The 14,694-nt window shown below is 38.0% G+C and overlaps 1 protein-coding gene across 2 annotated transcripts in view; it reads left to right on the top strand.

The window, feature by feature from the left end:
• Positions 1-14,694, top strand: part of FMN2 (formin 2) — a 367,841-nt gene that overhangs the window by 96,465 nt on the left and 256,682 nt on the right. For both annotated transcript variants that reach the window (XM_039217406.1, XM_039217407.1), the window contains exons 3-4: positions 964-1,111; positions 9,970-10,025. In XM_039217406.1, the coding sequence (XP_039073337.1) occupies positions 964-1,111; positions 9,970-10,025 (204 nt within the window). The remainder of the gene's footprint in view (positions 1-963; positions 1,112-9,969; positions 10,026-14,694) is intronic.

Genomic DNA, 14,694 nt, shown 5'->3' with positions numbered 1-14,694 from the left:
CACAAGTGTTTAAACAGATTTTAAAGGGACATCGTATTCAAATGTCTCAAAGATTCTAGGTCATGGAGCTCGCTGAATGTCCAGATTTTCTGATCTTATATTTCCTTGAAGATGCACGTGGAATCTCCACCACGAAAGAAAGATTTAGATTTTTCTATAGAAAATAAATTGAGATGTGCCTGGTTGGCTCAGTCAGTTAAGAGTCCAACTTTTGATTTCAGTTCAGGTCATGATCTCATGGTTCATGAGACTGAGTTCTGCCTCAGGCTCTGTGCTGACAGCCTGGAATCGGCTTGGGATTCTCTATGCTAGCCCCTCCCCCATGTGCAGGCTCTCTCTTTTTCTCTCAGAATAGATAAATATAGTTTTTTGTTTTTTTAAGAAAAGAGTGGCACCTTGGTGGCTTAGTTGGTTGAGCGTCCGACTTCAGCTCAGGTCATGATCTCACGGTTCGTGGGTTCAAGCCCTGCGTCGGGCTCTGTGCTGACAGCCAGCTCAGAGCCTGGAGGCTGCTTCCAATTCTGTGTGTGTGTCTCTCTCTGACCCTCCCCTGCTCGCACTGCCTCTTTATCTCTCTCTCTCTCTCTCTCTCTCTCTCTCAGAAATAAATAAAACATTAAAAAAATAAAAAGAAATGGAAAAAGTTGAGACAAGTATGGTTATGAAATTGAAATAATTGTGTGAATAAATGTTTATATTATGAATCTACATTGGATAGTAGGCAATGCTGTTTTAATGTTATATATAACATATAACATATGTCATATATAACATAATATATAATATATAACATATATAATGTTATATATACATATATATGTATACACACACACCTGCATATGTATATATAAGATAAAAATGATGTTGTAATGTAACAGTTTAAAAAACTTCATTTTTTTCATGACTCAATTAAAATGGCTTTACATTTTATTTTTTATTTTTATTTAAAAATTTTAAATACAGCAAGATCAACTTTATACCTGGGCTGCAGTCAGCCAACCCACTCACTCACTGGATTACACAGAAGGGCAGTTTCCCCGGCCAGCTCCACCTGTTTGGCCACCATCTACACCTCCTGATGAAGAACCTAGGTCGAAGGATGCTGAAACAGGTAGGAGCCGGGAATAGCACGTGTTCTAAAAGTGTGTGATGTAAAGTACCGTGCAGTGCTTACTGGGTAGTAAGTCTTAAATGTCTCTTCTGTATTTCTTAGATTATAATCTGCAACTAACTCAAATAAAATCACTGGGAGTCTTGTTAAGTTGAAAATTTTTATGCTCCACCTTCAAGGCTGCTGAGTTAGACTTCTAGGGAATAGCACACTGGAATTGTCCAGTTATTATTATGCGTATGAAAGTTCGCGAACTACAGCTTTAGGTGGCCACTGGTAGCCACCACCTGAGGTTGAAGCTCCACATCCTGTGTTGGGCTGAGAACATCAAAAGGAAATTTCTGTCTATTGCCTTCGAAGATGGTGGCCACCTTACCTCTCCACTCTGAGTCTCTTCCTTTATTGCTTTCCTTGTTGTTTTTCTCGATCCTTTTCTTACCTTAAGAGATAATGGGGCCATAGAGATATAAGTTTCACCAAATCTAAATTTTAAGTAATCTTTTAAAAGCTGTACAGTGTTCAAATGTATGTTCTTTAAGATTTTTCTTTTCAGTTGTTTTTCTCTTTGCATCTTTTGTTGTCTTTTAGAGTATTTTGTTTCATTGGCTGGGAAGATAGAAAGATTAACATCAGCTTTATATGGAGCCTGAAAGTGGGAAAGCACCTTGTATTTGTTTTAGGAAATAAGAATCGCATTTGTGCAAAAATTAGTTGTTTAATTCCTTTCTAAAAATTTTTCGGTTTGGTATAATAAATTTCTGACTTCTCAGTGGACTGATCCATAAGTGGAGAGTAAACTGAAGAGCATCATTACTATTTAGAAATCTATCACCAAATTTTCCTAAAATAGTAGCATAAGTGTTAGAGTTAAAAGTTTTGATCCCCCCCCCCCCCACATTGGCTTACAGAGAAAAAGTCATTAGAAATTCAATTTGGACTTGTAATAACAGAATATAACATATGAGCATGGAGCATCATTTACTGGTTTTGTAACCTTGCGCAAATTTCTTAATCCTGTACTCAGTTTCCTCACCTGTAAAATGTCAGTAAGAATAGCATCTACTACATAGGGCTGTTTTGAGGATTATATGAGTTAATGCATGTTAAAGTATGAATTGGCATCCAGAATGCTGCACTGGGCTTGGTATAAGTGTTTGCTATCGTTATTATAATTGTTGTCATTATTTCACATCATTATTTATTACTTCTTCATGAGTTCCCTTCAAAACCAATAATAACCCACAGTGTTAAGGATTTTATTCTAGCCTCCTTTCCAAAGGTTTGCAAAGTGAACTCAGTGTTTATAATCCTGTATTTATCCAAGTCTCTGGAGGGATGCACTTTATGTCTTTCTTCTTTCTATTGAAGCCCAGAATGGGGGGCCCATGCCCAACGTAGCATGACCTCTTTTTAATGTCTGATGCTTTTGAAACACTGCTTACTGTTCACTAGGTGGACTGTACTCCCTGAAATGAGCAACAATGAGAGATAGGAGGTAGGAAATGTTCCATGTAGGGCTCTGAATTTCTTATAACACAGTACAGTTGATTGAAGGCCAAGGTAGAGTTCCTTAGTGCAAATATCTTCAGATATGAAGGGCTTCTAACATGATAGCACCTGAAAATAAAGCAATTACATAGGGGCGCCTGGGTGGCTCAGTTGGTTAAGCGTCCTACTTCGGCTCAGGTCATGATCTCACGGTCCATGGGGTTTGAGGCCCGCATTGGGTTCTGTACTGACAGCTCAGAACCTGGAGCTGCTTCGGATTCTGTCTCCCTCTCTCTGCCCCTCCCCCGCTTGCACTCTGTCTCTCTCTGAAGAATAAATAAACATTAAAAAAAAAAACAAAAAGAAACACATAACTAAAAGTATAGATCCTGTTAAGTGCACTGTGTTATTCATGGTAAAAGTTACATTAATTACTTGGTAGGAAATAGCCAGGTGTAGATACAGTAGAACTGATTAGTTTCATTGAAAGTTCTCTTAACAGTTGTCCGTGTGTGGTTTCACATCATTATGAGTATAATATTTTCATTTTTTCTTCCCTAGTATGTCTTTCTCCACTTTTCTGAAACATTTATATTCACTTCTAAAATTGTAAGGCACTTTCAAAAAGTTATGAAATATTTTATATTATTGATTTTGTATACCTGAGGACTAGATTGAAAGGTAGTGATAATCTAAATTTTAGTTTAGTAAAAGATGATAGTTGGAATTGATACTAGGAACTTTGTAACTTAGTTTTTTGTTTGTTGTTTGGTGTAATTTATAAAATGCCAGAGCAAGTAATTATTAATATAATAACTTGTATCCTTTTAAAATATGCATTCTTGAAGAGGATGATGGAGGTAAGTAGAAAATAGTATCGTGTAGTGATTTGTGTTTCTCCAGTTGATCTCTTATAAACCGCATTCTTTTGTCCAAATGATCTGATGGCACTTTTCTAAGCTTTCCCTGCTGTGACTCTGTGGGGTATTCTGATTCTGGGGGCCATTTATTCACTATTTGTAGTACACTTAATGGCTGGTTGCTCTACACTGTTGTACTGACATCATGGTGAAAGTCAGTATTTGCAACATGTCTCTCCTTTCAATTTTAGTTTAAAAGAATTCAATGACTTTATTTTCTTTTTGAAGAAGAAAGACTTTCAGTTATATTTTAGAACACTGAAAACTTGTGGGATGCCTGGGTGGTTGAGTTGATTGAGCATCCTACCCTTGATCTCGGCTCAGGTCATGGTCTCATGGTTCACGAGATTGAGCTCCATGTAGGCCTCTGTGCTGACAGCGTGGAGCCTGCTTAGGATTCTCTCTCTCTCTCTCTCTCTCTCTCTCTCCTTTCTCTTTGTGTTCCTCCCCTACTTGTTTCTGTCTCTCTCAAAATAAATAAACTTAAAAAAATTTGAAAACTTGTTTTTTGCCTTTTTTTTTTTTTTGCCTTGGGCTCTTTTTAATATTGATTAATAATTCATATGTCCAGCTAATTCAGGTTTCTTTTGCTGCCTCTTCTGCTTTTCTTATGCTTCTGACTCAATTTTTTTGTAATCCGTTCTGTGAGAGAGGTTTTCGTCTACCTTTCATATGTGGATGAAAGAATCAACCCTCCTATATATGAATTGGAGTTGCAGAGGTCAAGGTGAGGCCTTGACGTCTCTCCTCACCAGTGATATGGAGAAGGGCTGTAGATTCTTGGCAATCTTTCGCAGTTGGCATTGTCTCCATGGAAGAGCCTAAGATGTGAAAATTGACCTTTTGAAATGTATAGAATGCCCCCAGGAAGGGTAAGCCTAGCTGGAAAGGAAATTGGGAAGCAGTGTACTTCCTAATTTGGTGACAGAAACACTGATAAGAAGGAAACCTTTCCATTTATCTTGTTTTGTCTTTCTCTTCTCTCTCTTCATATCTCTTTACTTACATTATATAACACCTTCCCCACTCTCCATGGGTGTTTGCTCATTTGGAGTCCCACGATATTTTATTCATGTCTCTGTCATTCCTATTACTTATGTATTTTAATTTATCTGTTTATATATATTTATTCTTTGTTGAAGACTCCCAACATTTCAAGACCTTTGGGCACATGGTATATATTTAAATATTTAAGTCAATAAATTAAGATCTTTTGTTGAAAAAGATCTCAATAACTATCTACTTAGCATATTAATGCAAACACTTGAGAGAGTTTTGTGTGTGTGCTGAAACAGCCCATGGAAATCAAAGAGATGATTAACTTTAGTTTTCACATTTATGCAGAATAGGGGCAGGATGTCTAACTGTGTATAGGGACTTGATCATTCTTATTACATCTTTGAAACACCGAGCCCCTTCTCTTTCTCTGACAGTGTGAAAGGCCAAGTAGAGTAGTAATCAGGAAGGCAGCTTGGGGAACAGAAAATCCTGGAGGAAAATATGTGGAAGGAGATCTGGTAGAAGCATGGCATGGAATTTTTATATAGACATCCTAAAAATCATGTTTACATGTTAGCTGAAGGGATTGTAACCCACCCTTGTCCCAGAATAGATTTGAAGGTGTACAAAAGGAATACAAAGGGAAAGAAATCAAATTGGAAGGAATCTAGGATGGACCAATAAAATGAAGCTGAGGTCAGCTAGCACACAAATATACTTCAGAAGAGCTTGCAGTTTTCAAAAATAGTTGGAAAACTTTCCTCAGGTTTAAAGTAGAAAGGGAAATGGGGACAATTCTAGAATCATGCTCTGTGTCCATGAAGTTAAAAGCAACAGTGTCTTTTCTAGCCTTCTATATAAAAAAGTAGTATTTCTGATGGTTCCTAATAAGAGAGATTCTGTGTGATATAATGCAAATATAATATAATGCAAACAACTCATGTCCATGAGTAGTCTGAATGCTTTAATACACATTCACTTGGGAGTAACGCAGAAATTCTGAAAAGGACCCAGGAAGATTTGATAGTGTTCTTGTTCTCCGCTTCCCACTTGATCAAGGGATTAAAAAAAATCTTTTTCAACCAGAAAAGATTGAAAGATCATGTCTCCTATAGATAATTCTTCATTTTCAAATTTATCTGTTGTAATATTGGCCTGCATCTCTCTCTTACCTATGCAGGCTAAAGCTTCTGTGTCAAAATTCTTTGTTGGCATTGATGGGATATATCCATACCATGAGATAATCAAATAAGCAGAACATAAGGTCGGTCCCTGTTAGGAAAATTACATGTTCAACCCCATCTCCATTTGTGGAAGGACATGGTATACCAGAATTAAAAGCATCTACCATTTATTAGGCAGCTAATTATAAATTTTATTATTTAAGTTTGGTAAGTTCTCTCTCAATTAAATTGATAGACTTGAATCAAATTGATGTATTAAAGAAATGGTATTTTAATAATTTTACATAAGTGCATTTTTACTTATGATATAAAACTCTTTAGAGACTGCTTAATTCCGTTTTAGAAGGCATACTTTATATGTTTTAAAGAGGTGATTTAATTTATTTTCCATTCATGGCAGAGAGGCATATCCGACTCATTTTCTTTCTCTCTACAAATGTCAAGCTCATCCAAGTATGCTCGTTATGCAAGTTGTATGCTTATTTTGTGATGATCAAGAGATCATTTCTGAAACACATTTGGAATTATGAGGATCCCAGAATTTTAGATTCTTTGTTATTTAGAACACTTAAAGTTTTGTCTTTAAGAGTGGAAGAGTTGGCAGTTTTACAGGTACCTTTGAGAGAGCTTTTACTGGGTTACTCTTTAAAAAGAACCTTACGTGAATACGTAATGGGGACTGTCAGTTCCTGAGCTGAGTGGAAGGCAGCCCCCAGGAGCCCTGGATACTGAAAGAGGGGAGTGTCGGCAACGAGTGTCATAGGATTTTGCACCAGAGGTGGCCAATCTAAGAATGTTAGAACTAAGTGGATTTCTTTTTTTTTTTAATATTTTTTTTCATTTATTTCTAGGAGAGAGAGAGAGAGAGAGAGAGAGATTGAGACAGCACGAGCAGGGGAGGGTCAGAGAGAGAGGGAGACACAGACTCTGAAACAGGCTCCAGGCTCCGAGCTGGCAGTCAGCACAGAGCCCGACACGGGGCTCGAACCCACGAACCGTGAGACCATGACCTAAGCGAAAGTTGGACGCTTAACCGACTAAGCCACCCAGGCGTCCCAAACTAAGTGGATTTCTTAAATGCACCTGCCTGGTGACTAGCGCTGAGTAACTACCAGAAACCAGCCTACTCATCATTTGCTGCAAACATGCCATTTTCTTTTGCTCACCACTTTGTGTTGTCTCGCATGCTTCTCTTTATTCCCTCTTAACTATGCCTTCTTTGTTTTTTCTCTTTCTTATTTGCCTTCTCCTTAACTTTTATTTTTTTCTGTTCTTTTTTATTTTGCCTTTGTTTTCCAATGCAGTTATTCTATTCACATCTTTTTCATCTTAAAATCTTGACATTCTAGAATGTTTATGCTTCAGTTTATTATTTGAAAGAGAGCGTTTTGCTATAACTTTCCCTTAGATGTTGTAACACGCTGATTCAAAGAAATAAGAAGTAGAGTGGAAGGGAGGATGTGGGAGAATGAATTCAATTCAGGTGTTTGTTTATTTATCGACTGACAAGCATAACTTTACTTTTTTAAAGAGATAATTTATTATCAAATTGGCTAACGTACAGTGTATGCAGTGTGCTCTTGATTTTGGGGGTAGATTCCTATGTTCCCCGCTTGCATACGTACCACACCCATCTCACCAGAGGGAAACTGAAAGTGTGGAGGAGGAGGATTCAGGAAAATCACTGAGTTGTCTTTCTGGTTCATTTTTCTGGTGAACTGTCTGCATTCTTTATCATCAGAACCCAGAAATTCACTTTTTTGGGCAGGTCACCAGGTCTAGGGCTATAGGGGAAAAGCTAGGAAGCACTGCATGTGCAAAGAACTGTTGGTATTCTGCCAGGAGGTCCACTGAGCAAAATCTAAAAGTGTTTTTCATCGATTCAAAGCCCCAGGACCTCATCTAGAGTTTGTTGAGTTTGGGGATTTGGAGATAACTAAAAACAAAAGTGTTCCAGCATTTGTATTTGCTTTATATTAACTGCTGGTTGGCTTTGGTGTTAGGATCCTTACTCAGAATTGGCGAACTCCAGTGTTAAGTTCGGAGTAGAGACTTGTCAAGATAAAAAGAAGAATCCATTTTTTTTTTTTTTTTTTTTATTAGCTGAGCAAAATACAGTACTTGTCTGGGAAAATGCTTGCATTTTAAGGCCACTTGTTAATATTCTGTTGCCGCAGTGACATCTGTTGGGGACTACTTCATGCTGTTCTCAATGACTTTTGTTTTCAAAGATGCGCTCTTAGCTGAGGTGAAGGAAGTAGCTAAAGGCAAAGTAATACCTATGTTGCCCCTTATACGACCCTTACTCCCCCTTTCCCAGGATGCTCCCTTTCATGGTTTGATCATTCTTTTGATCACTCCCTCCATTCACTCCTACAATGACTGGGCAAATACTTGAAGCCCCTACTGTGTGCCGGGCAGTATTCTAGATGCTGGGGACAGTGGAGGAAAAATGACAAAAATCCCTGCCTTCACAGAGCTTATATTCTGGTAGAGTAAGAGAGATAAGAATTAGGGAGCAGAGGGGCGCCTGGGTGGCTTAGTTGGTTAAGCGTCCTACTTTTGCTTAGGTCATGATCTCGCGGTTCTTGGGTTCGAGCCCCGCTTCTGGCTCTGTGCTGACTGCCAGCTCAGAGCCTGGAGCCAATTTCAGAGTCTGTATCTCCCTCTCTCTCTGACCCTCCCCTGCTCATGCTGTCCTTCTCTCTCCTAGAAATAATAAATATTAAAAAAAATAATAATTAGTGAGCAGAAAAGTGAATTAGGTAGTAGATTATGTGATGTTCCATGTTCAGGAAGGTCAGAGGCAGGAATGAGAAGCGCTAGCAGTGGCTTGGATCACCGCTTTACAGAGGTTGCTAGGCAGCCTGAAACAAGGGAAAGAGCAAGTCAGGAGGGGCATGCAGATATCCCACCAGAGCCAAGCCCTGTGAGGACGGCAGCGTGCCTACGAGCAGCGAGAAGGCTCCTGCGGCCACAAGAGCAGGCAGGGAAAGGCAGAGGTGGCCAGAAGCTGTGGACAAGTGAAAGAAGGACAATGGTCTGTACAGAGACTGTGCTTTAATTTCAGTGAAATGGAAACTTTCAATGTAGTTTAACAATATGTCATAAAATTTAATAATAAGCACCTTGTTATTTTTCTATAGCATTGTCACACGTATCACCTAGAATGCTGCTAGATTAGGGATGTCTAAATTATCCTCGAGAGTGACTGATGTGTCTTGTCAGGACTTGGTCTGCATGCCAGTTGGGACAGGAGACAAACTCTAGTCTTCCAGCTTCCCACCAGTTGCTTATATTATGTGCCTCTGGTTTTTCAGCTGGAAATGGTGGATGATGGACACGATGAGTTGTTTTCAGACTCTACTTCATGGAGCACTGGGGATTTCTCAAGGCTCCTTGTTTTTATTTTTTGTTTTACAATGTCCATGCAAAGTTCACTTAGAAGAAATTGTCCCTTAGCTCAAAAAATAATCCTGGAATTTGTTATCCCTTAGGTTTTCCAGCATGAATTTACAGCCTCATAGACTCTTAAATGACAAATAAAGGAACAAAATCCTTTCAGAATCCTTATTACTTGACGGTAATACTCATGATCTCTTATTGAAAATTAGAAGGCAGGGGCACCTTGGTGGCCCAGTGGGTTTGAGTGTCCAACTCTTGATTTCAGCTCAGGTCAGATAATGATCCCAGGGTCATGGGGTTGAGCCCCATATTGGGATCCTAACTGAATGTGGAGCCTTCTTAGGACCTCTCTCTGTCTCTCTCTCTCTGTCTCTCTGTCTGTCTGTCTCTCTCCATCTGTCCCTCTCCCTCACTCGTGCGTGCTCTCTCTCTCTAAAATAAAAAAAAGGAAATTAGAAGGAAAGTTGTCAATAGGTAAGACAATTGAATCCCATCCTTCAAGATTGGTGAGTTCTATTATTGTACAGACTTTAGCTAAGTAAATAGTATATGTGAATGTTTCAACACATACTTCCTAGCACAAAATAGACACTAGCCATTGAGAAAAATAATTATGTTTAGTGTGCCAAAAAGGGCATGAGGCTATTGTAATTTAAAAAATCATGACGTGAGTGTTAGTCATTATGTGTGTTATATATACTGAAAGGTAGTCATGTCTTCATAATACAGAAGTATAATTGGAAGATAAACTGAATGTTTTTGGTACCTCTGGTTAAAGCTATGTTTTAGCTAGTTTTGTTTTCTGATTGAGAAAGTGGGAAAACTTCTTTAAGATACTGACTCTTTTTCTTTTCCAAACCAGAATCTCAGTCTGCTGTTTTGGAAACTCCAAAAAAAGGTTCAGATGCTGTTCAACAGGTAAGATCTTTTATTTTTTAATTTATTGATTTAAATTTAAGTTAGGTAACATTACAATGTAGTGTTGGTTTCAGAATTAGAACCCAGTGATTCATCACTTACATGAACACTCACTGCTCATACCCAACTAGTGCCCTTCTTAATACCCATCACCCGTTTAGCCCATTCCCCACCCCCAACTACCCTCAGTTTGTTATCTGTATTTAAGAGTCTCTTACTGTTTGCCTCACTCTCTGTTTTATCTTATTTTTCTTTCCTTTCCCCTATGTTTGTTTTGCTTCTTAAATTCCACATATGAGTGGAATGATGTGCTATTTGTCTTTGTTTAGCTTACTTTGCTGAGCATAATACCCTCTAGTTCCACCGATGTTGTTGCAAATGGCAAGATTTCATTCTTTTTGGATCACTGAGTAATAGTCCACTGTGTGTGTGTGTGTGTGTGTGTGTGTGTGTACCACATCTTCTTTATCCATCCATCAGTCGATGGGCATTTGGGCGCTCTCCATAATTTGGCTATTGTTGATAGTGCTGCTATAAACATTGGGATGAATGTGCCTTTTTGAATCAGCATTTTTGTATCCTTTGGATAAATACCTAGTAGTGCAATTGCTGGGCCATAGGGTAGCTCTATTTTTAATATTTTGAGGAACCTCCATACTGTTTTCCAGAGTGGCTGCACCAGTTTGCATTCCCACCAAGAGTGCAAAAGCATTCCCCTTTCTTCACATCCTCGCCAACATCTGTTGTTGCCTAAGTGGTTAATGTTAGCCATTCTGACAGGAGTGAGGTGGTATCTCATTGTGGTTTTGATTTGTATTTCCCTGATGTTGAGTGATGTTGAGTATCTTCTCATGTGTCTGTTAGCCGTCTGGATATCTTCTTTGGAAAAGTGTTTAATTCACGTCTTTTGCTGGTTTCTTCACTGGATTATTTGTTTTTTTGAGTGTTGAGTTTGATAAGTTCTTTATAAATTTTGGATACTAACCCTTTATTCAATACGTTATTTGCAAATATCTTCCCTCATTCCGTTGGTTGCCTTTTAGTTTTGTTGATGGCTTCCTTTGCTGTGCGGAAGAAGCTTTTTATCTTGATGAGGTCCCCAATAGGTTATGTTTGCTTTTGTTTCCCTTGCCTACAGAATCATGTCTAGTAGGAAGTTACTGCAGCCAAGGTCAAAGAGACTTCTGTCTGTTTTCTCCTGTAGGATTTTGATGGCTTCCTGTCTCGCATTTAGGTCTTTCATCCATTTTGAGTTTATTTTTGTGTATGATGTAAGAAAGTGTCCAGTTCATTCTTTTGCATGTTCCTGGCCAGTTCTCCCAGTACCATTTGTTGAAGAGACTGTCTTTAGTCCATTGGATACTCTTTCTTGTAGCTGGCCGTATGTTTGTGGGTCCCTTTCTGGCTTCTCTGTTTCGTTCCCTTTATTTATATGAGGTAAGAAGATTGTATTAGGATGTTGAATCCTACTCCCTTTCTTTCTTACTTTCTCTCTTACTTGTCTTAAAATTGTGACAGTCTCTGATTTTTTTTTTTCATCTGTCAGCTAGCTGAGGCTATCCTTACTTCTCTAAGTCTTCAGGGAAATCTAGTCATGTGGAAGGGGATGTTGTCTCCCATTTAGGCTTTGAAAAGAAAATCAACCTTGAAGTGGAACTGAGCACAAGCTTTTTTGAAGCTGCATCATTGTATATGTAGCCAAAGAGTTGGGCCTGACAGCAGCTTGGTCCAGGAGGACAAAGTTGCCGTTCCAGATGTGACATGGAGATTTGCTTGGCTGAACTAATAGTCACATGGATGAGGGTTTGAAGAAAATGCCAGAGGTTTTCTAAAAGTAAATCATATTCTTACGTTACTTTGGTGGATGAAATATTAGTTAGTGTCTGTTTAATTCCCACCGAAACCTTTTTGCTTTTCCTAAAGAAGCCACATTTTATGTTTTTTTCTTTTTAAATAAAAATACTACTAAAGAAAAAAAGACTGCAAGAAAGGAAACACATAGAATAGTAATTGTACATAGCAATTGCTCTTTTGGATACAAAACCATTTTTAAAAAATGTATTTGTACTTTCTTCCAACTAGTCTTTTGAAAATAACAGAACTAGAAATGATCAGTAAGAAGACTGTGTCCCAGCACGGTCTAGTGGAGGCTTAGAAGATTCTCATCCTTTCAAGGCCCAGCTCTGTTTCTGGTTAGTGTGTAGCCCATACTGGGCTTTCTGGGACATGATGTTTTTCTCTGTCAAGTTAAAGAACTTGATGATTTTTAAGAACTTTTCCAACTTAAAACTGACATCGCTTTGAAAAAGCAGCATCCTGCCTCTTCCATGAAAGTTGTGCTCCCTCTGGAGGAGAAGTGAGGCTATAACACTGGTCAAGTACTACAACTTATTCATGCTTTAAAAATACACAGCTATGAAGTTATTACAATATTATTGAGACCTACACTGTCCTTTTCATTCCTGTGACTTATTTATTTTATTATTTACTTTATTTGTACCTCTTAGTCCCCTTCACCTATTTTGCCTATCTGAAACTAACTATATACTTCGATTAAACAGTTATAATTAAAAAATGTAGCTACATTGGCCTTTGTCGTAAGCATAAGAATATTCTTTTTTAAAAATTTTTTTAATGTTATTTAATTTTGAAAGAGAGAGAGAGAGAGAGCGAGAGAGAGCATGAGCCAGGGAGGGGCAGAGAGATAGGAAGACACAGACTCTGAAGCAGGCTCCAGGCTCTCAGATGTCAGCACAGAACCCGACACGGGGCTTGAACTCACAGATCGTAAGATCATGACCTAAGCTGAAGCCGGACTCTTAACTGACTGAGCCACCCAGGCGTCCCAAGAGGAATGATACTCTTAAGGATAGTGTCATAGGGGCGCCTGAGTGACTCAGTTGGTTATGCGTCTGATTTCAGCTCAGGTCATGATCTCACGGTTTGTGGTTCGAGCCCCACGTCGGGCTCTGTGCTGACTGCCAGCTCAGAGCCTGGAGCCTATTTCGGGTTCTGTGTCTCACTCTCTCTCTGACCCTCCCCTGCTTGTGCTGTCTTCTCTCTCTCTCAGAAATAAATAAAACATTTAAAAAAATTTAAAAAAAAAGGATAGTGTCATAAAACATATTTTCTCAGCTTTTTGTCAGAGCAAGAGACCTACACAAGGCCAGGGCACTTGGAGAGAGACGGTGTTCTGAGCTGATGGTTCTTTAATAAACTGTAATGATTTGCCAGCAGTGATTGAGATGAAGAAAGATAAAAAGAGGCAAAGAGAAGTAAATTCAGAAATAATTAAGAAAAATAGTGCTCTGAAAATATCCTCTCTCTCTTTTTTTTAGGCATGATTAAATTATAATCTGAAATAATATATTAGATTTTTCTAAATTTTTATTTCCAGGGCATATGGTACTGAATTTTTATTATATATGATAATGCCAAAGAAAGCCTCAACAAAACATAATTTATACTACAAAAATGATAAACATGCAACATTGCTCTGTGTATTAAGATTCATAATATCAATTCATGTGTGTAAAATTATAGTGATTCTTCTATTTTTCTTGAGCTATGAACCATGGTAAAATATATTATAAGAGGAAACCCAGTACGCTGAGTGATTTACAAATGCCTGATGTTGCAGCTTTGGAAATTCAGTGGTGAAATAGATTGATTTAAATTTCATATCTTCTTTCCTTATTGCCAGTGAACTCTCTAGAAGCCAGAAAATCCAATAAATTAATTGAGAGGAAAGAGTATTTGGAAGAAACTGAGGTTAATTCCTCAACAATGATTGCTTACTTTCTTTGTCATAAGTTTACTTATGGACCAGTTCTTTTCTTAGATGATATGTGTATGTTTCATAAGTGCTTAAAGTAACTGGTCATCAAAACGATATAAGAAACTGGAATTAATAACCAGTCTACTATGCACATACACTTTTACTGCATTATCTTATGCAATTCTTACAATAGTCCTTTAAAGTAACTAGTATCATTCATTTAGCTGATAGAGAAAAAAGATGTTTACAGGAGAGTCACAAAACTGATAAAGGGTTAAATACCAGGATTTGAATATAGGTCTGTCTGATTTTATAGCTCATGTTTGCTACACTATGATAAAAATTGTACTTTTACATGAGCAATTGTCCTATGGCTATTTAATACCATTTGTGCCAAAATCATGACATTGTTAGAGGAGAAGTTTATTTTAGGTTATTCTATTATATTTAAACTATTTCATTTATAAGAGTCAAATATCAAGATATGTTTCATAAGCACACAGAGAGACTCATTCGTTTACCTATACAGTCTTAAGTTTCAGTATAACTTTGGTGTGCCAAATTGTGCCACTTTTTTTTTTTGCTAACGTTAGTGTTTCACTACTCTTATTTTAAAAAATTTTTAAGAACATTTATTTATTTTGAGAAAAAGAGAGAGCGTGAGCAAAGGAGAGGCAGAGAGAGGGAGAGAGGATCCCAAGCAGGCTCCACACTATCGGCACAGAACCTGATGCTGGGCTCAGTCCCATGAACCAAGAGATCATGACCTGAGCCGAAATCCAGAGTTGGACACTCAACTGACTGAGCCACCCAGGTGCCCCAGTGTTTCACTGTTCTTAAAACAACAACAAAGCGACAAACCAAAACAAACAAACAACTACAACAACAACA

This window comes from Hyaena hyaena, unplaced genomic scaffold, assembly GCF_003009895.1.
Source record: "Hyaena hyaena isolate Hyena2069 unplaced genomic scaffold, ASM300989v1 scaffold_686, whole genome shotgun sequence".
NCBI classification, from domain to species: domain Eukaryota; kingdom Metazoa; phylum Chordata; class Mammalia; order Carnivora; family Hyaenidae; genus Hyaena; species Hyaena hyaena.
Note: the sequence above shows the minus strand (reverse complement) of the source record. Positions and strands in the feature narration are given on the sequence as shown.